This window comes from Atractosteus spatula, chromosome 3 (genome assembly GCF_055471065.1).
Source record: "Atractosteus spatula isolate fAtrSpa1 chromosome 3, fAtrSpa1.hap1, whole genome shotgun sequence".
Classification (NCBI taxonomy): Eukaryota; Metazoa; Chordata; class Actinopteri; order Semionotiformes; family Lepisosteidae; genus Atractosteus; species Atractosteus spatula.
The window spans coordinates 42,406,493-42,427,878 of NC_142708.1; the positions used below are offsets into that span (position 1 = coordinate 42,406,493).

Consider the following 21,386-nt stretch of genomic DNA (forward strand, 5'->3'; position numbering starts at 1 on the left):
TCTATATGCATATAACATAATACTATTCAGAAAAACATAGTTATCATTCACACTAAAGCTGGTTTATGGGGTTAAATATCTATTGTGCCAATTTATGAACAAATGATCAGAAACATCTTAAATCATATAATTGGGTGTAAATACGAATGACTCATATTTTTCCTGCCTTTTCTATTGATTTATAGTTTTACAGATTATTAGGGGTATGTCAGTATGACAGTCCAAAATTCTATTGAAATTCGTTCAAGGGTGGGGAAAAAATAGCTTTCAACAATTTATCCTTTTTCCATCGTCAAAACTTTTGTGCTCTTTCAATCATCGATTGAGTTGTTCTTCCCCTAGTCGTTCACACCCCAGACCCCAACCCCCACCCTGCTTCCCAAGTACAGATTTAGGCTGACTCAGCCGCGGCATATCAATTCACACATGGAGCTCCACCTCCCTTTTCCGTAGATACCAGTTCAATTTCTCCCTCTCTTCGTCATCTTCTTCTGAAGTGGTGTACAATTTTAAAGATTCACCGTGGAGAAAGCTGCTGATGGCGGTTTTTGGATGGAGGTCTAATAGCCTGTCGGTTTACAAGCAAGGAATTTTAAAGCAGCAAGAGAAAGCTTCAGACCGTCCGCAGGTTCGGTTCAGGAAGCATTGGCTGTTGCCAAGCGAATCTGGGAAACAGCAGGTAAACAGAAATGAGACCGTTTAAACTCTCCTAATTGACTCATTCACGCGTACTGACTGACTGGACTGCGCGGTGACTACAGGACCCCGGTTCAGACGTGCTAACAATGAAGGAAAGATTGCAGGATATGATTAATTGAAAACAATAGCATTTACAGGGAATGTGTAATTCAGTATAAATTACGAACAAGAAGAAATGCGACTGTGTGATAATTATAGGAGTTTATGAGTAAAATGCTGGTTCAGATTAGTAGTTGGAAGTACCATGCCCTTTTCATATAGTATCATGTTTGCAATTTTTGAGGTTTTCTGAGGAATAATGTATATTGGCAAGCAAACACGTGTCTTAAGAGAATTGATCCAGACGCGAGGAAAGTACAGTAAATTATCCTCGGTTTCTTCGATATTTTCCCAAAAACATCGATAACCTTTAGTGACGTTGTAAAAATGTATTCGAAAAAACGTCTGTGGCGGAACAGTCATTATTTTGTTTTACCAGGAACAAAAAGTTGTATTTTGATGAAGCGGTACTTTTACAAAACACAGATTGTTTAGGGGTATTAGGGGTGAAATACGCTAGTAACATAGATTTATTAATGATAAACTTTAAACTGATAAAAAAAAGTGACTGCGTTGGAATCAGTTTTGCACGGTATGTTATTTCCGTTGGATTAGCAAATACAAGGACTTTCATTCTCCTAGCCTGGTCTCTACTGTACGGAAAAGCACTTTAATCCAAATACCTTCAATTTAAATAAATGAACACTATTGTAGAAAGTAGAAACTTGGAGTCTAAAGTCGAAAACAGGGAGTTGTTGTTATTATGATGATGTGGTATGCAACTGTATGAATAATTAAAATATCTTACTCAAAATAAAACGTAAACATTCCTTTATGTTAGTTGGGAATTAAAATTCTAAAAAAAAATCATCTGGTGTACCAATAACACTTTAATCTGGAATCGAGTTTAGCACCGTTTTCACTAGATTAGAATACATAGTGGGGTTTTTTTTTAATTAACGTGTGGTAGCATTTCTAAACTTAATTTTCTGAGGCCAAAATCACCATACATTTTTAACTGACAATACGGGTAATGGACAAATCGATATATAACATAGGATATAAGCATTTCGAGTAAGAAACCGTTTTAGTTCTAAATGAGAGAGAAATAAATGAGTTCAACTGACTTGTCTGAGAAACTTCACGTTTGAGACGTTGGCAGAGAAGAGGGAGTGCCTTTCTGTGTAGTTTAACAGCAGGCAGGGAAAGAACCGCTTCCTGTGCAAGAAAATCAGTAGCTGCAGAAGTTACTGCAAGACATTACCTGCAGGGACTAATTGGAGGCTGAGAGTGAACCCATTTTTACGGTTAGTAAATGTTGTTCAAGTCATGAGCAATGTTTGGTGTAGCATCTAGGTTGCTTTCTCCTTTGTCGTTCAGCCATCGGCTTCTGGAATTTGGTGTTGAACGCAGTTCAATAACGGAGAGGAAAGTCTGCTATGAGGCGTTAGTGGCGGGTCTAAGATAAGACAATATCCGTTTAATTTCTTTCGTACGTATTGAGACTTCTACCACTGCTCGAGTTAAAAGGCTACAAACCTTTCTGTAGCTAGGTCCATCGTCGATTTTAAACTTCTTTATTTAAAATAATTAGCTGAGAGAATCGAAGGTAGAATCCGTTTTCGGTTTATCGTCAGGTGCCCCCAGATCTTGACTTTCTGTTTCACCTAACATTGCATAGCGTGTGACTAGAACCATCCTGTCCTCCACAAAACAGGGTTTCGGTCAAGTCTGTTAAGCGTAGGCATGTTGTGTTGCGGATCGCACCTTTATGAAATTTTGTTGCATACGATTTATCAGTGGTTTCGCTCTTGTCGGTTGCACTCAGTATTTGCTGTTATTGATATGATCTTTCATTGTGATCGCCACTTGATTTGCTATAAATGTATAAGATATTTAATTGTCCTTCATATAATAAAATAGGTAAAACTTGGGTCGAAGTAGTTCAAATAGGTAGCTGCGTCAGCATGCGTAGGCTGCAAAGGAACAAGTAAAGGTTTATTCCATGCTGAAAAGAGAAGAAAAGAAACAGTACGTTTCGGCTGTAGAGCCTTCTTCGGTTGACCTCTGTCATTAACCCTGTTGCTTTGCGAATCTGTTTTTCCTAAAAATTGCTTTTCCAAGTATAAAATTTCCACAGAAAAGCACAGTACAGCAGAATTTATGAAAGTACTCATTTGTATATTGTATATTCGCACTTTGTACCTTGTTATTATCATGAGACAAGCTATTAGTAGCAAAACCTATACAAGTTCAAGTTGAAGTTTATTGTCATTATACTCATACACAGGTATATGGTATAACAAAATGCCATTTAGCTAGCTCTCAGACGGTAAGAAAGACAGAGACAACAGGCAATGTGCAAAACAACAACAGGAAACTGTTAATGTGAAAAACAACATCAGTTGTGCAAAATCATACATCAGCAGAATGAAAAAAATTGAAAATTATGCGGAGTGAACATCTTGACATGTGAGGTAGAGGTAGATTTCTATGTGTGTTTGAGTTTTGATAAAGAGAAAAGGCACTGTAAGGGTTCAGATTGTGGGTGAGAGAGGCTGGCTGGGAGTTTAATAGTTTGATAGTGCGGGGGTAAAAACTGTCTCTGAGTCTGGTAGTCCGAATCTTAGCCTTCTTCAACCGTCTTAGGAAGTACAGGCGCTGTTGCGGTTTCTTAATCGGACAAGTGGCGTTGAGAGACCATGTGAGGTCCTCAGTGATATGGATGCCAAGGAATTTGAAGTTACTGACCCTTTCCACTTCAGTCCCGTTGATGTGGTTAGGGGCATGACCGTTTTGCAGGTTTCTGAAATCAACGATCAGCTCCTTGCTTTTGCTGACGTTGAGGGTGAGGTTGTTGTCTTCACACCACATTTTAAGGAGATTGACCTCTTCCCTGTAGGGCCTCTCATCAACTGTGGTGTGATCGGCTAACTTGTTGATGGAGTTAGTGTAATGTTTGGCCTTACAGTCATGGGTGTAGAGGGAGTAAAGCAATAGACCCCTGGGGGACCCCAGTGTTCAGAGTTAGTGTCCTGGGGGTGTGGTTTCCAAGCCTGACAGCCTGGTTGCTGCCTGTCAGAAAGTCCCGAATCCAGTTGCAGAGGGTGGTGTCAAGACCCAGTGCACTGAGTTGTTGACTAGTTTCTCTGGAATGATGGTGTTAAAAGCTGAGCTGAAGTCTTGCGTATGTGTTCTTTTTATCCAGATGGGATAGGGCAGTGTACATGGCAATGGAGATTGCGTCATCTGTGGATCTGTTGTGCCAGTAGGCGAATACCTTTAATTGGGATAAATCAATTCCATTGCTTCTTTGCTGTGTGCTTTTTATATCTTTTTCTACAAAATTGTATATGTCAGTATTTTCAAAGAGCTCTGTGCTCAGTTATGACTTCAGAAAAAACACTAAAACGGTCATTTACTTTATTGGCAAGATTACTTTGATGTTTTGAATGTTTTTAGACATACAGAATTCATTTTAAGATGTTTTTGTATGTCATGTATGTAGGTCATATTTTATATATGTAATATTATAAATTAACAATTAATAGGTTTATTCCATGCTGAAAAGAGAAGAAAGAAAACACAAGGTTTAGGCTGTGGAGCCTTCTTCAGATGTGAAGTATAAATTGAAGTATACATAGTATGAATTAATTCTACTATGCATCACATTTACTTTGGTGGTCCTGTCATATATACAGTATATACTTCCCCTTAGGATACAATTTAAGATACTTCTTTAAGTGTTATGTACAGTATTTCAACTCCCTATTGAAATAGTAAAAATTGTTATTTTATGCATCACAGTAAATGGAAAGTTAATTTTTATTTAGATTTGAAAGTTTTACATATCTTAGATTGACTACTGTTTAACTTTATCTCAAAGTCTAGAGAATCGAAGCACATGATCTTACTATAATAGTACCATTTTAGGTTATTTGGCCTGAATTTTTGCTTTTGTGTAAAAAATTAGAAGTTCTCATTAACTATAGGAATGCTTCCTTCGAACAAAATGTTTCAAAGACTGCTATACAACACTTTACAGGCAGCTGGACTCCCGACAGGTCTCACTGCACTGTGTTGAATGTTGAATATGCACATCTTGTGTAAAATAATAAGAGAATATTTTGTTTTATACATACATAAAAAATTATGCATTTTTATACATACATTTTATACATTTCTCAAGGGTAGTATGTAAAGATGAATAATGATTCAGTTACAAACAATGACAAAAATGTAACAAATTTCAATAAAAAATATTTATGTGTTGAAAAAACGTAGTTCAGTTTTTCACTCACGTTAAGTAAAATATAGGAAGTGCAGTGAGACCTGTCGGGAGTCCAGCTGCCTGTAAAGTGTTGTATAGCAGTCTTTGAGACATTTTGTTCGAAGGAAGCATTCCTACAGTTAATGAGAACTTCTTATTTTTTACACAAAAGCAAAAATTCAGGCCAAATAACCTAAAATGGTACTAGTATAGTAAGATCATGTGCTTCGATTCTCTAGACTTTGAGATAAAGTTAAACAGTAGTCATTCTAAGATATGTAACACTTTCAAATCTAAATAAAAATTAACTTTCCATTTACTGTGATGCATAAAATAACAAATTTTACTATTTCAATAGGGAGTGGAAATACTGTACATAACACTTAAAGAAGTACGTATCTTAAATTGTATCCTTAGGGGAAGTATATATATATATGGAAAAAACTATAGGGAAAAAACAAGGTTGCTGCTGGAAGAGGTGTTAGTGGGGCCAGCAGGGGGCGCTCGCCCTGCAGTCCATGTGGGTCCTAATGCCCCAGTATAGTGATGGGGACACTATACTGTAAACAGGCGCCGTCCTTCGGATGAGATGTAAAACCGAGGTCCTGACTCTCTGCGGTCTTTAAAAATCTTAGGGTGTTTCTTGAAAAGAGTAGGGGTGAAACCCCTGGCCAAATGTCCCATTGGCCCTTACCAATCATGGCCTCCTAATAATCCCCATCTATGAACTGGCTTCATTACTCTGCTCTCCTCCCCACTGATAGCTGATGTGTGGTGAGCGTTCTGGCGCACTATGGCTGCCGTCGCATCATCCAGGTGGATGTTGCACATTGGTGGTGGTGGAGGGGAGTCCCCATTACCTGTAAAGGGCTCTGAGTGGAGTGTCCAGAAAAGTGCTATATAAGTGTAAGCAATTATTATTATTATTATTATAGTGGAGTGTGCATCTTGTGTATCTGAGATTTTACATTTGGCACTTTGGAATACAAATTTTGGGCAGTGTCCGCCTTCAGTCATGACTTTTGACATGACTTTGCGAGCCAGAAGCTCAAGTCTATGAACTTTGAACTTTTTTACTAGCTGGACTTTCAAGGGGCTTAAACAGGGAAGATTTTCTGAGGAGCTCAACATGAAGCAATTGGTGCTGCAGTGATAACAAAGAAGGGTGTCTCCTGTTGTGGGCTTTCTCTTATACCTCCATGAAAACAACACTCAAATATATGTATTTATAAATAATAGGGAAGTTCATAAACAAACTGTCTTGCTGAGGGTTCTTTTTTGTCATGAAAGGTGTATATGTAGCCCTTCTTAGAACCATACAGTCGCAGTACTATTGCAAAGGCTTTTATTGTCAGTTTACCTTTGCAGTTTGTTAGACCAACCCAGAGCAAACAGTTTAGTCATTAGCACTGCAAGGGGAATGTTTGTCTTGCAGGTGCTGTTTATGACTGCAACATTCACTCAGCAGGTGGCAAGGCAGAAGGTCAGTGTTGGAATAGATAGGAATAAACAGACTGAATACAAAGCAGATCTTTATTTTGTATCGGAATGCTCTAAATGTCTAAAGGACAAAGTTGGAGACCTGTGCCATGAATGGGTTGAAGAACTGATTTCCTCTATTATTGCGAATGTTTGACACTGAATGTTTTCTTGCTCTTCAACCAAAATCTAAAATCAGATAAAGGGAACTTGAGTGAACAAATAACACATTTTTATACTTATTTAATTTATTTAATGAACAAAACCAACTGGCACTGTGTGAAAAAGTAATTAGTTAAATCAACCCAATTAAAGGGATAATTAGAGTCAGCTGATTGAACACAGCAAGGCTTGATTACAGCCAGCCCTGCTCAATATAAACCTCACTTACTGTATTTTGACCCTTACTATCAGAGTCAAGTTGCCAGCACAAAGATTCAACAAGCACATTATATCACGATCAAAGGATATTCCTGAAGAGATCAGAAAAAAAGTTGTTGATATCTTTCAGTCTGGAAAGGGTTACAAAGCCAATTCTAAGGTTCTGGGATTCCACTGAACCACAGTGAGAGCCATAGTCTCCAAATGGAGAACACTTTGAACGGTAGTGAATTTCCTCAGGAGTGGCTGGCCTGCCAAAATTCCTCAGCGTATAATCATCCAGGAAGTCACCGAGGATCCTAAAAAAACATCCAAAGAACTGCAGGCTTTTCTTGCCTCAGCTAAGGTCAGTGTTCATGACTCCACAATCAGAAAACTGGGCAAAAATGAGCTTCATGGGAGAGTAGCAAGGCAGAAACCACTGCTAACCAAGAAGAACATAAATGCTCATCTCTCATTTGCCAAGAAGCATCTGCATGATCCCCAAGCCTTTTGGGAGAATGTTCTATGGATAGATGAGTCAAAAGTGGAACTTTTTGGACGACATGGATCCCATTTTGTCTGGCGTAAAGCAAACACGGCATTCCACAGTAAGAACATCATACGGTCATCCGTCCATGAGCTGAAGCTTAAGCACAGTTGCAGCAAGACAGTGATCCGAAAAACAAAAGCGAGTCCACATAAGAATGGCTGAAAAGAAGCAAAATTAAAGTTTTGGAATGGCCTAGCCCTAGTCAAAGATCAGACCTAAACCCAATAGCGATTCTGTGTAGGTTCCTGCCTGATAATGCAACTTTAGTTCCCAAAGGTTTACATTGGTGTGGATGAGGTGCTTTACGCTTACATTTGCATAATCTTCTGTGTTCACTGGTATGCGTCTAAATAAGTACTTTAAAGTTTTTTGGCCAATCATCAGTGGGATTGTATTTTTAACTATACATTTAAAACAAACCTTTTATCAGCAAGGCCACAATACTGAATGCAAGAGGAAAACAAGAGTATATTAAACAAGAGTAGCTCAAGTCTATTGTAAATGCTAGCAACAAGATAAAAAAGACTTGATGAAGTACATTTTAAAGTACTATTGATAAAGTACTTTGCTCCTAAGCATACAAAATTACATTCTAGGGTCTCTACCTGATCAAACAATGTATATTGAGCTGCAGGTAAATAGTTTGAGATAATATGAGTGTGAAGTAAAAATGGTTTGGCCAGTGGTAATTACATTATAATTAACATTTAATGATTACGATTTAACATTTAATTTATTTAAAAAGCAATCCACTTATACAGATGTGGCAATTGTGTATTAAAGAGGCTAGTCCTGTGTTGTTATAGCTAGCAGTTAAGGTATAATATAATATAGGTATAATATTAAGACTGGATAAGACCTTGGATAAACCTGTTTCCACTGCTGACGGAGTGAATGAAATCAGTAAGTACTTATCTCTTGGCCTAATAGGTTGCAAAACTAACAATTGATCAGATCAATTGATTAGTTGAGTGGGAGACTGTGTGACAATATTAAGGAGGGAAAGCAATATTAAATATTATTTTAATATGATTAAAGTGTACATTAATGCAAAATAACAGTAAGAGACAGATTAAACTAGTTCAAGTAGGTTGCTGTGTCAACATGCATAGGCTGCAAAGGAACAAGTAAAGGTTTATTCCATGCTGAAAACAGAAGAAAAGAAACACAATGTTTCGGCTGTGGAGCCTTCTTCACACACCTTAATTTTATTTCCTCACATTGCTCATTAACTTTAAAGCATCACAGTACTCTTTATACAACATTTCAGCTGCCCTTACTGTAGACTATTATTTTTACTCTTTTACACCCATGTACACATAAGCATGTTCCATAATTTAATATTGATCTATACTCTTGTACGTTTTGGGGTAAGTACAGTTTTATTCTGGGAACTTGGAGCCCTTTCTTGTGGAAGTGCCAGAAGTGCACATTCTTTGTAAATTGAATGTATATGCACGTGTCTTGTACAGCATTAATTAGAAAATAAATTTTCGATTTCGATTCCATTTTGATGTTAGTTACCAGAAAGGGCAAATGTTCTGGAGTAAATAATTCATTATGAAACTACCTTGTGAAACTCTTGTGAATGCTCTTTTTTAAAATCATTTGCGTAGTTTCCTTTCTGAGACTTGCCTACCCTGTCTTTGATCTTTGAAGTTTTTTTTAATGATGAGGCCCTAGATTGTAGAGCTTGCTTTCATCTGCTTAATGGCCTATATTTAGTAACTTATTTGTAGTTTTGCTTTCCCCTATTTTGAGCATACAAATAAGTTAAATACTCTGAAGTAAAAACATTGATACACTTTTTGTTGGTAAGGTTGGAAAAATATAAATACTCAACTCTATACAGGTAAACCTGCATTTAAAAAAATCCTATTAAACCCCTTTTAAGGATTAAAAAATAGTTTTTTTTAAATTACTTGATGAGAAGAATCAAAAGGCATTTCATTTTTATCTACATTTTATTTTAGTTTTATGCAGAAGGATGCTATCGCACAATATCAGTTTAAAATGTTAAGTAGCTTCCTGAAAAAAACAACTGTTTGCTGCCAAATACTTTTTGACCAAATTATTAATTTAATATGTTAGATAACATTTAAAAGATGAAAATCATATTATAATATTCTATAATATTGCAAATAAGCCTCCACTTTTTACAGATAACTGATAGCTTTTGATCAGAGCTACTCTTAATAGTAATTATATCTATCAGGTAGGTATCAGAAAACAAGTAATGTAACACATATATCCCATTTTCAGCCTTAGATCACTTCTAAGAAGGCAGAGGAAATAATGAAAAAAGTGTTTTAGGATCAGTAAAAACCTTCCTGGTAATGAGATAAAAATAATACTATAAAGAGCTATAAAGGTTTTAAAATCCTTTGTCCAGTGTTACAGATGTACAGTTTTCACCCCTGAGTGACATGATGTCCTTCAAAGGAACAAGTAATAGGTTTATTCCATGCTGAAAAAAAGAAGAAAGAGAACACAACGTTTCGGCCGTGGAGCCTTCTTCAGGTCTTCTTCAACAATCACCTGAAGAAGGCTCCACGGCCGAAACGTTGTGTTCCTTTGCAGCCTACGCATGCTGACGCAGCTACCCACCTGAACTATGATGTCCTTCATACCTGTCATTCCACTCAAGGCATTGTTGGTGGCACTGTGATAATGTTTACGATAGTATCACTTTAAGAATGTGGATCAACAAAACTGAAGACTGCTTCTATACTCTCCTTCAAGTCAAGGCATGAGGGCAAAACAGAACCTGAGAGAACCACTAATTCAGTCAGCCAGAAATGATGGGCAAAGTTAATTATAACAAAATTCTTCCATTCAAGTAGGAGTTAAGTTTGCATAATTCGGGAAATATATAAAGTTTTCCAGTTGTGTATTAACTCTTATTGACCTTTATATCAGTTTCTCACTTTTGTAAAAAAGCAAGACAAAAAAGAATTCTGATTTTACTGTTGGAGTTTACATTATTTTCTTTTTTACTACAATAGCAACCAAAGCAAGGTATGTGTGCCTTATTGCAGATGTCTATGTCTGAATCTTGATTTCACCATAAGTATTGGCATTTACATGGAAAGATGAGCTGCTGATGGGGAAGCAAAGGTACCTGATTATGACATTCAGCATTGGGTATAAAATGACTCCATCCTGTTTTTTAAAATATCTCTTAACCTAATTTGACAGTTGCATGCAGTTTTAAGTTGTGCTCTTGTGTAGACATTAATAATTTTAAATTCTCTGTGTTCCAAATTGTGACTATCAGCCCTAATCTTCTCTTTAAAGTCTATGATGGTGCAGGGTTTTTGAAGCCGGAATCAAACACGATAAATGTATGAGACCACTTTCCAAATCCTAGTGCTCCAAGGTTCACGTTTCTTACACTTTTCTTTCTTGTCTGTTTAGTAGTGCAGTTCTTTTTACAAGTACTTTGGTAACGTTCTTTTTGTGATGAATGTGCATACGATTTCATGCAGACTCCTGATGAATAGGAGATACATAGGTTTAATATGTATGCAACATAAAAACAGGAATAAAACAGTGCCATCAAAAGAGTAGGCAGCTTTTTTAAATCATGGATTTAAATACTTTTTTACAACTTAAATTAAATAGGTAATAAATACAAGGATAAGTAAGTTTTAAAAACCTTTTAATTAATATATTGAACTATTACTGTCCATGTACTAAATTCTGAATACATCTGCAGAGGGTTTAATGCTCTGAAAAATAGGAAGGCACCAGGGGTAATATTCCTATAATGTCTTACTCTTGATCAATGCCCTGATGTTTAGATATTGTAGAAATTGTATTGCAAAAATTATTATATAAGGAATAAAATACTCTCACCTAAGACTTTTGCCTTTGTACACTTCATATACACTTTCAGTTGGTCTTATAATTATATTTCAGTTGGGGCTGTTATTATTAAGTCTGGAAATTGTTTAGCTGTGTATATACATTTGTTAAAGATCCAGAAAAAATTAAGTTTAGATTAAAAGACTTTCTCTGCAAGTAACATACTCTTTCACTTTAGATAAAGTTAGTGTAGAATTTAGTCTGCATACCAACTTATTGTAATGCAATGTAATGCTTTGCAAAGTAAGAATAATAGCCTACATTGTTTCATATAGTGAAAACTATGTAATAAAAAAAGATAAGCATCTATTTTGGTATATAACTATACCCAAAGTACAGTTTTCAGAATCCTTAGAATGTTAACATTTTACATTCCTGAATTAGATCTATAACTATGGCACTGTTAAAACTTTTACTTCATTTGAAAAATGTAGATAAAATTTAAATAAGAATTGATTATTATAATCACATCTGGTTTTTATACTTTAAAAATGACAAAGAATATATAACAGCATGTTACTGTATTGTCTGTTCATCATGCAAAAAGCCAGCTTTAGACAACTGGAGAGGAAGTGAGTGGCATGGCACTTAACACTGCTGTCTCATGGTTCTTGGGTTCTGGGTTCAGTTTTGGACCGAAGTTCTTTCTTTGTGGAGTCTGCATTTTTCTTGTGTTTGTGTAGGTTTTCTCCATGTGGTCCAGTTGGCTACCACATTCTGAAGATTTGCTGACTAGTTTTATTGCTGACTTGTTCTTGTTTTTGTTTTTACCCTGCAATGGACTAGTGTCTTCTGTAGGGTGTAGTCCTGCCTTCTACGATGGGCCACAGACGGCCAACATGCCTACGTGGAATAAGCTACTTGCTTATGATGAATGGCTGAGTGAAATTATGGGGAAAATATACTGGACATAAAAAACTATTACTCTAGAAAAATGAAGTACAGTCCTTCCTGCACGCTCATCCTAACATGAAATTCTAGCAGGACTGTGCATGTCTTCATGCTGCTCAAGTGACAACTGTCTTGCAAGATAAGAATGTGATAGTTCTTCTTTGACTGTCCCACTCTACAGACTTGAACATTTCTGGGAAGAGCTAGGATGATATGTGGAAAACAGCTCAGAGACCAGTGAGCAGGTACATGCTTTATGAGGGGTATGGGTAGGTATCCCACAAAACAGCATTTGCAAACTGGCATTAAGCTTGCATTGCAAATGTAAAGCTTGTACTGCATCCAAAGGTGGCCACATGCTACTAGCCTGTGACATTCCACAGTGATCCCATGTGTTGATGTAGCTTGCTGATAACTAATGTTAATTAGAATAATTAATTTACCTGTGTCACTTCTGTTTCTTTAAAATGTCAATGTACTGGGTACAGAAAGATGTTCATGATAATAGTTCTGATAATAGTGTATTCCTGTGAATATTTAAGATGAAGATTACTTTATTAGCCATATACAATTTCTTGCATTAGAAATTTGTCTTTTTCACATACCCCAGCTTGCTTTCCATGAGACACAGACACACAGACATGGAGAGAAGCTTGGGGTCAGAGTGCAGGGTCAGCCATTGTACAGCACCCCTGGAGCAGTTGGGGTTAAGGGCCTTGCTCAGGGGCCCAACAAAGTAGGATTCCTCTGCCAGCTACAGGATTTGAACCAGCAACCTTCCAGCCATAGGCACAGATCCTTAGCCACAGTGCCACCACTCCACCCTAGGGCTCTGCCCTCCACACATATTTTGCAGCATTTTGTATGCTTTCAATGTTTCTTATATATTATGGGTTACCTAACTAACCTAATGGGCTCTGGATTTGTTCTATAGCAGTGTAGTAACAAGAAAAAATCTATAATTCTACTCTGGAAATCAGTTAATTTAAAATATTATACAAAAAAGGATATGCAAAAATAAGTTGCAACTTGTACACAAAACCTGTAAAACACGGACAATTCTAAACTTCTATGAAAATTTAGTACTTTAAACATTTTATTTTCCTTTAATTAGTCACTAAACTGTTATTCATTTCTTCAGCTTTTTATTTACTTTTATTTTTTTCAGTATGATACCTTCTATTTCTTAAGTTGTTTTTCCAAGAAAAACCTTGCTTAACAATGATCCTAAGCTGTGTGGTTTTAATTTAAATGTTTTGCACTTGGCAGGAGAAAAGATTACTGTGTATCCTTATAAATTATTTCCAAGCACTGAAACAAAGACACAGATGGTAGTGAACCAGGCATTTTCTTTTGATCATTTAGTTACTGGTTTCATTGGTCAGGAGGACTTCTAATCTTTTACATTTTTTAATGTTGGCTTTGGGGCAATTTCACTTAGCCTACATGTACTGTATAAAGATGTTTTCAAAGTGCACAGTATGTGTGACTGAAGTTCATTGTCAAATCAGGTTTTACTTTGGAATACGTAATGCTGACTGTGTTAGTGCACTTGGTCAGTTAAATGGTTTATTTGAAATTAATTTTTTGAGTAAGAATTTGAGTGTTTATGTTTGTGATAAGGAGAAGAAAAATCAGTGAAACTGCTGGATGCTTTTAAATAGCACCTGATTAAAACCTGGAAAACTCAGCTGATTTTGACTTCTTATCCAGTTACTCACTTTAATAAAATAATTAAGGTTTGATATTGAATGGAAACCAAAAACAAAGGTGGTACTCAAGGACTATGGCTATCTACCACTGACCTTTGTTGGTGAAAAATGAAGATAAAACCTGAGAGAGCTAGAGATGAATATGTTAGAATAAGTTTATAGAGAAAGGAATTGCAGTTACAAATTCAAAAATGTGTATTTGTTACCACATTAATTTCTAATCTGCATTTCTGACCATATTTAGATTAGTGTATAAATAAGTGACACATCAGATATGTTTTTCGCACTTCCTGGTCTGGTTTCAGATCAAAACCTCAGCCTGACCTCCATTATTAAGGTTGTTGTGTTAAGATTGAAATTGCTTAAAAAATTTCTGCTGCAAAGGTCCTTGAAACAATTAACCAGTGATCAAATCTAGTTATCAACATGATTTTAGGACGACACAGTCAGCTCCAGGTATTCTGGAAGCTTATTCTTGGTATATCTTTGCATGAAATCTGAAGAAATGCCTTTATAAACATGCATGAATGTCTTCTCACAGGTTTGGAACACTGACAGCTCTGAGTCCAGGGTACTTTGTTGCATTTGGTGCACCATGTCAGAAGACACCCTGTGTTCTGGATATCAGCTGGCTTTGCAGTGATAGTGAAGGGACTGAAGATGTCTGCGTGTGGAGACTTTGCCGAACACGTGTGGAAACCGGGCTCCTGCAAAAACTGCTTCTATCCCAGAAGTGCCCACAGACAGGCAAGGCCTATTGAAACCACTGCTCAGAACGGCATCACCTTACAAAGAAATTATGTGGATCGAAGGAAAACAGATGCAGCACAGAATGAGGATGACTGTGTAATTACCCCCCCGTCCTATTCTAAGCCCACAATTGCAGTTAAGCCTACGAGAATGAATTCAGAGACATCTGATGTGTGGACCGATTTGAATATGAACACTGACCTCCAACAGGTAAACTTTTAAAAGTTTAGTGTGAAGCACTTTAGCCTCCATATACATGTCATGGCAGTACCATATTATTGAAGGTCATTTAATGATTGATCTTTAATTTCTTATAAAACAATTGTTCCAAGAAAAAAGCTGCTTGCAGTTATGCATGAAGGAATTTATGTTCTGTAATAATGTTTCTTTTGGAAATTTACATTTGTGGTTGGTGTTTTTATAATAGTTCTGTTTCAATATCAGTGCATTTTCTCATTTCAGAAGGGCCCAAGTTAGTTATAACCACAGAAGAAATAAGACACAGAAGAACTACTTAGTAGATAGACATAAAGTATTACTCTCAATGATATGTCTCATTAATTTTGTGGATTTCATTTATTTCAGGACAGTCAGAGTCCGAACGAAAAACTTTGTCATAAGAAGATGTTGGGCCTCACACAAGTTTACATGGACAATCATAACAGCAGCAAAACTTTAAAAGAAGCTGTTTTTCAGAATGCAGCTGGAGATAAATGCAGCTATTCAAGTCTGTGTTCTGCCAGCACATTATCCCCTTCAGGTCTTCCAAAGGAGTCAGTTTTCATTAGCAGCATCTTTGTGACTCAGGAGGATGTACGAGCACCTTTGACTCTTGGGGAGAATGGAACAAGCCCCTGTGAAAGCTACCGACCACAGATCACAAAAACAGCCATGAGCACTTATACTAACAGCAACTCCAGAGGCTCTTTACCAAAGAAGGAAGACAGGACACTTCCCTTGAACAGCTCTGACAGTTACAGGGAAGCCCTCTGCTATGGCTCTTCTGGACAGGAGCAGCAACCAACATTGGAGATTGCAATCAACATACTCACAGCTAACCCCACCACCACTGCTGGAAACTCAGTGAAATCAAGCACTTCTTTCTCCTCTGGCTTTCCCCAAGAGAGGGGGCTTCAGAACTCTCATGGGAGCCATGGGCGGCTCTCCAGCAGGGTTTCTTCAATGGTGTCTGAATCTACTAGCCTGTCAGACTCCTGTTCTTATCGGAGCAGCGCAGACTGTCTCATCTGTTCTGAGGGGCTGGACCAATGTAGACAGGCAGGGTGTGAATCGTTTGCCTCTCGTGATGCACAAGTCAAGGAGAGGCCTCAGAACCTGATCTCTCCTCCCAGTCCACCAACAAAGAGCCAACCCTTGCAGTTAAATAGTGAACCCATTTATGCTGAGAGCACCAAAAAGAAAAAAAGGTCCCAAAATGAGAACCCTGTCCAAAAAAGGTCAGATATAGAGGTAGACCTCACAGGTGACAAAGACTGCCAGAGAGCTAAGATTACTGTCATGGCAGCTCACACTGAGGAAGACAACCGAACATTTTACCTAAGCAGTCCTGACTCAGCTGTGAGCACACAGTGGCCACACTTTAGCCCCACTTCCACGAAAGATCCTAACAGCCCTTCATTCAAGTGGCCCTCGGACAGTTCTGATACAGCTTCAGCCTTACTGCAGCCCAGACTTCAACCCAGTCCACCAATCCCTCCTAAGAGAGGCAGTCGATCTCCAAAATCATTTTCTTCCACTCCAATATCAGATATGGAGGCTGAGTCTTCTTTTCAAGCTGAGGCGCAGAGTTCCTGCTCCTATTTACAGGTCCAGAGCAGGTCCACAGGGGACACACACAATTTGGGAACCTCAATGTCAGCCACAGAAAAGAGACACAAGTTCTTTAACACAGCCTGGAACTGGGAAGGCAGAATAGAAGAGGAGGAGGAGGGGGGAGAAGAGACGGTGCATCAGTGCAGGCCACACGGTCTCATTAATGGTGCCGCTGTCTCGGAGCCGAGCGATTCAAAGCCTGGGAGCCCTGCTGCACACAGCAAGGAATATAATCAGCCAGGCAGAGCTCACAATGGTGCCAGTCATTACCACCCAGGCAGAGCATCAGAAAAGGACAAACATAACAAGAACATGTTAGCTAAGGCAGCATCTTTCACTTCAGACTTCCCTGCAGAAAAGAACAAGGCTAATGAACAGATACCACCTCCCCCACCGCCGAAAAAACACCACAGGTATGATATTAATCTCTAGTTTATTACTTTTATTAATGCTGATTTTGTACTGAAATAAATACAATGTTGTAAAGCATATTCTGGTATAGTGTTGTTCAGTATTTTATGTGTTTATTACTGTATCGTGTTTCAATCTGTTATTTTTAACTCTAGTGTCATTAAATGCTATTTACAAATAAATGCCTTTTCAAACAAATAAATACAAAATGGTTAATTGATAAGTAAAAATACAAGAGTAATTAGTGTTTTCTGTTTATTTTAACCCACTTTCTGTTATTTGGTTTTGCCTTCTGAATGATAGCACATTGTTCCAGTATGAGCTCTGGGTTATTGTGACTCCTGGTCACCAAGAAGAAGTTGGTTTCTAATGATAGAGTATTAGTAACTAATGATTGTACAGTAACTCTAATCCTAGTGTTTATAGCCTAACACTAAGAGTAAAGGGTTCCTTTCTAGTCCATCGGACAGCATTGCCAGATTTATGCTTTCTTGCAATGTCAGCTTTATAACTACATCACGACAGAAAAGGTTGAACTTGAACTGGACATAGAGAAGCAGCGTTGGACCTTGAGACATGAGCTCTTGGAGGGTCAGTGTGAGGTCCAAGATATGTTTCCCCCTTTAGTGAATTTTAGAAGTCAGTGTTTCGAATATGGAATTAAGAAGTATTAATCAAAAAGACAGTAAATGTATTCAAGATATACTGTATAATACAAATTGGAGTGCACAATCTCCTCTATTGTTTTTTTAGTATTTTTGTACTAATTGCTATATCATTTTTCTTGTGACATTGCATTAGTTTTTATTGAAGAATAAAATAAAAATGTTTTGATTAGGTATTCAGTTGATGATATTTCTACCAAAAGTAATAGCAGTTTTTGTTTTAAGGTGCTTAATCTTCTTCCTGATGATATTGGTATAATAGATTCAGGTTCAAAATTGACTACATTGATTCTGTGATTTAGAACTTTTTTATAACAATTGAATTTTATGTCTTTACACTGGGTAAAAATATAAAGTATATATAAAGAAAATGTATTAAGTAAATTGATAAAGATAAAGTGTTAGATAACTAGTGTTTAAAAAGTGATGATGATTTCAAAATATTTAGTTTCCAACACCTCAGTCTTTCTTAAAATCATTCTTCTCATGTGAAAAACATGACTAGAATGGAACAGAAGTGCTTAAATCCACTATTTGGAATGTGGATCCAGGCCTGTGTGCCTGATATACAGTATTTATTAACCAAGACTTTAATTATTTGTAAGTATCATTAAGGGATGATCTAACAAAATGCAAAACAGTCAGTATATTAGTAAATTCGGTGATATAGTTATATTTTTTTAATTTAGGAGAGAATCAGAAAGGGGTGATAGAGGCAGTATGTGAAACAGTCTTGTTTTTAATTTTCTATAACGATCTGAAAGTTATCTGTGTTTTCTTTATCCTACTTGCTGTCATTTCCCATTCTCAATTTTAGCTCTGCTGAGATCTAAAGTCTTTTCACAGAAGATAGTCTGGAATGTGCCTCAGAGCATGATGTATTTTTTTTCTTTTTTTAAAGAGAAGAAAGAAAAGATTGAATAACTAATGGCAGCTGAGAGTTTTGTGATAAACGTGTGATGTTTTGACAAACCTTACATTGTTTGTTTGTGTCTGTGCACAATGGAGTGCTGTCCTTGACCATAAAGAGGGTTCTCTTTAGAAATGAACAAAGGAAATATTGGTTAGATAGTACACTACATGGTATTTTCTCAGGATCTTTTTGTCGTCATGCAGAGATCAGAGGAAAAATACTCAAGGTTTTTCTTTTTTACTTACTCTACTGTATGTGCAGTACAGGTTTCCACAGGAATGAAAGTTTATTTTGAAATATCATTGTAACCTCAGGGTGCTTAAAGTGCATGTGAATGACAGCATGATTGTCCTGTATTTAAAGTATTACAAGTCATAGCTTTATTTGTAAATTGCAGAAGTTGACTTTGAATTGTATATATAGTCAAATGTTTAATTTTATGTGATTACTTGTTGCTTTAATTGTGTTATTGTGTAAGCATTTGCTGCCCAGTGTACCGTATGAAGGTTTAGTGTGGTATAATATGATACATTCTATAGTGAAGCATGGTATAATAATTGATGAAGAAGTTGTATAGTGAAGCAAGATGCATTTCAGTTATGGTATGAATAACTCGAAATGTCAGGAGGCCTTTGTTTTTTTAGATGAAGACTAGAGATTTATTTGTACTAATGTTTTTCTACAAGGTTGTGTTTTTACTCGTCCAATATACGGTCCTATATATCGCTTTTTTAAACTGGTTTATCCACAGAGGGTATTGATGAGCAAAAAGAGGCCTTACTTGGCAGGCACGGGGTGCAAGGCAAAACTAAACTCTAGATGTGTCACCAGTTCATCACACACACATTCACTCACAAGCATATGGTGGGCAATTTAGAGATGCAAAATAATTTGGATAGCAAATTTAAAAGGATCCTGTGAAATTCCATGCAGCTGTAGGGAGAATATGCAAACTCCATAATGTTAGTGCCTAAGATCACAATTGAAACAAACCCAGGATCCAAGAGCTATGAGGCAGTAATGCTAACCACCATGCCACCATTATTTTTATATTCCACTCAGCCACACTCAGTGCCATCTCAGAGACTTTCATACAGACAGAGACGTACTTGAATGGAACACTTAAGTGCACTGTACCACTGCACCGGGTTATGTTTCTGATTTTCTATGTCATATTTAAGTTAATGAAGTATGGAAATGATCCTTAAATTTTGGAAATACATAAAAAATCAGTTTAAAAACCTGTTCAGTTTATCTCCTTATGTGTTTACATACATTCTGCTGACATAAAAAGTCTACACTATAAAGCATCTGGTGAAATCAAACAGGCATTTTTAATTATATTGTTTCCTTAAAATCCTCACGTGTTCATGGGTTAGGCTGCAATACTACAGGTAAAGGTGCCTCTATGATAAACATCACACGGATTAAGATAGAGTGATATAGATAGTCTTGACTGATAGTATACTGTATGAGGGAGCCTCTTTGAATTCTACTTTCTAACACTAAAGGTCTGACACTAAAGGTATCTTTCCACAGTCCATCTGTATTACAGAGTCTTGGAAAACGACTGGAATTCTAAGCAGTTAGGGGAAAAGCTTATACTCAGATTAACGAAGAAAAACAACAGGCCTCCTGAGAGGTTCTATCGGCATAGGCTCACCTGAGTTTAGGTTGAGCTCTTGGTTCAAAGGGTCAAGCAGTTATGTTGCTAGCCGACCTGGATTCTCCAAGCAGGGGGCTCCCATCGGTGGTAGGGTGGGATTAGTTACAGGTTTAGGCAAAGGCTCTGTCAGTGCTGAACATCCTGCACAGCAATGTGATAAAAGATTACTTCAAAGGTGTTCAGGTCAGCGGAGTGTACCTAAATATACTTGTTCTTCACTATGTGAGGGCACTTGGGCACTTGTCTTGTGAGCCAAGAGATGAAAAACACACAACTGTCTATCCCAAAATGGGTGGGTGTAACAAAAATTGTTGGCTATACTATTTTTTTAATTAATGATTAATGGAATTCAAATTATCCTGGCACTGTTAAAGAGCAGCACATAGCAAATTGCTTTTGAGGTATCAATTTCACACAGCTTTGACATGTCAATCTAATTGCTTTTGCAGGTTTTCTCAGTTTTTCAACTTTTTATCAACAGTCACCCACACAACACATCTGGAATGATGATCATTTTACTGGAAGATACATAGTTTTCTTATTTTATAAAATTAGTAATGAAACATGTCTGCCCTTGTCCTGTGACATTGCATGTATGTACAGACACATTAAACAGACACGTTCAGCACAACTACATATTTCTTCAGAACAGGTCTTGGCAAGTACATGGTGTTGTCTGAGAAAAGTGGTGTGTGTGTACAAGCTTATTATTCCTTACTTTATTGGTATGCTTAGTAAAAGAATATTTAGTGAACAACAACATAATTAGAAATAAAAAAATCACATTTACACAACAAATTTCTTCTGAAGAGAAAATGTGGAGAATTGCTATAGTTGATGTTGATTATTGCTTTTATCTAATGCCTCCTTGTCAACCCAGTGATAAGTAACTCTCAGCAATGCAATTTTCTAGTCAGAACACATACCTAGAGCTTTAACAGAAAAAAACAACATAAATTTGGATTATGTAGATACTACAGAATTTTTTCCAATTTAATGGCTGATGTCAGATACTGCAGAATATGTTCCAATTTGGTGGCTTTATTATGGCATGAGCCCTTAAATATTTTACTACTGTACTAGTAAATATTGTTCAAGAAGTATTGTTTTACTGTATTCTTGGTCCTAAAAGTAAACATAGTATCTTAGCTGAAAGCTTTTTCATTGTGTATGATGTATATAATAAAGCCTTTGTGTACAAAAAAATACATATTTATGTGTAGTACTATACAGTGAACTGTATGTTCTGCTCTGAAGTGCAACCTGACTGTACTAAAA

The 21,386-nt window shown here is 36.9% G+C and overlaps 1 protein-coding gene across 2 annotated transcripts in view; it reads left to right on the plus strand.

Annotated features, from left to right (window-relative positions):
- The first annotated feature begins 524 nt into the window (after positions 1-524).
- Positions 525-21,386, plus strand: part of prag1 (PEAK1 related, kinase-activating pseudokinase 1) — a 40,377-nt gene continuing 19,515 nt past the window's right edge. Inside the window, exons 1-3 of one of the 2 annotated variants that reach the window (XM_088911935.1) lie at positions 525-679; positions 14,412-14,830; positions 15,206-16,866. In XM_088911935.1, the coding sequence (XP_088768061.1) occupies positions 14,531-14,830; positions 15,206-16,866 (1,961 nt within the window). In that variant the 5' untranslated portion in view covers positions 525-679; positions 14,412-14,530. Of the gene's footprint in view, positions 680-1,958; positions 2,046-14,411; positions 14,831-15,205; positions 16,867-21,386 lie in introns of those variants that run through there. The other variant, XM_088911934.1, reaches the window with a different exon arrangement.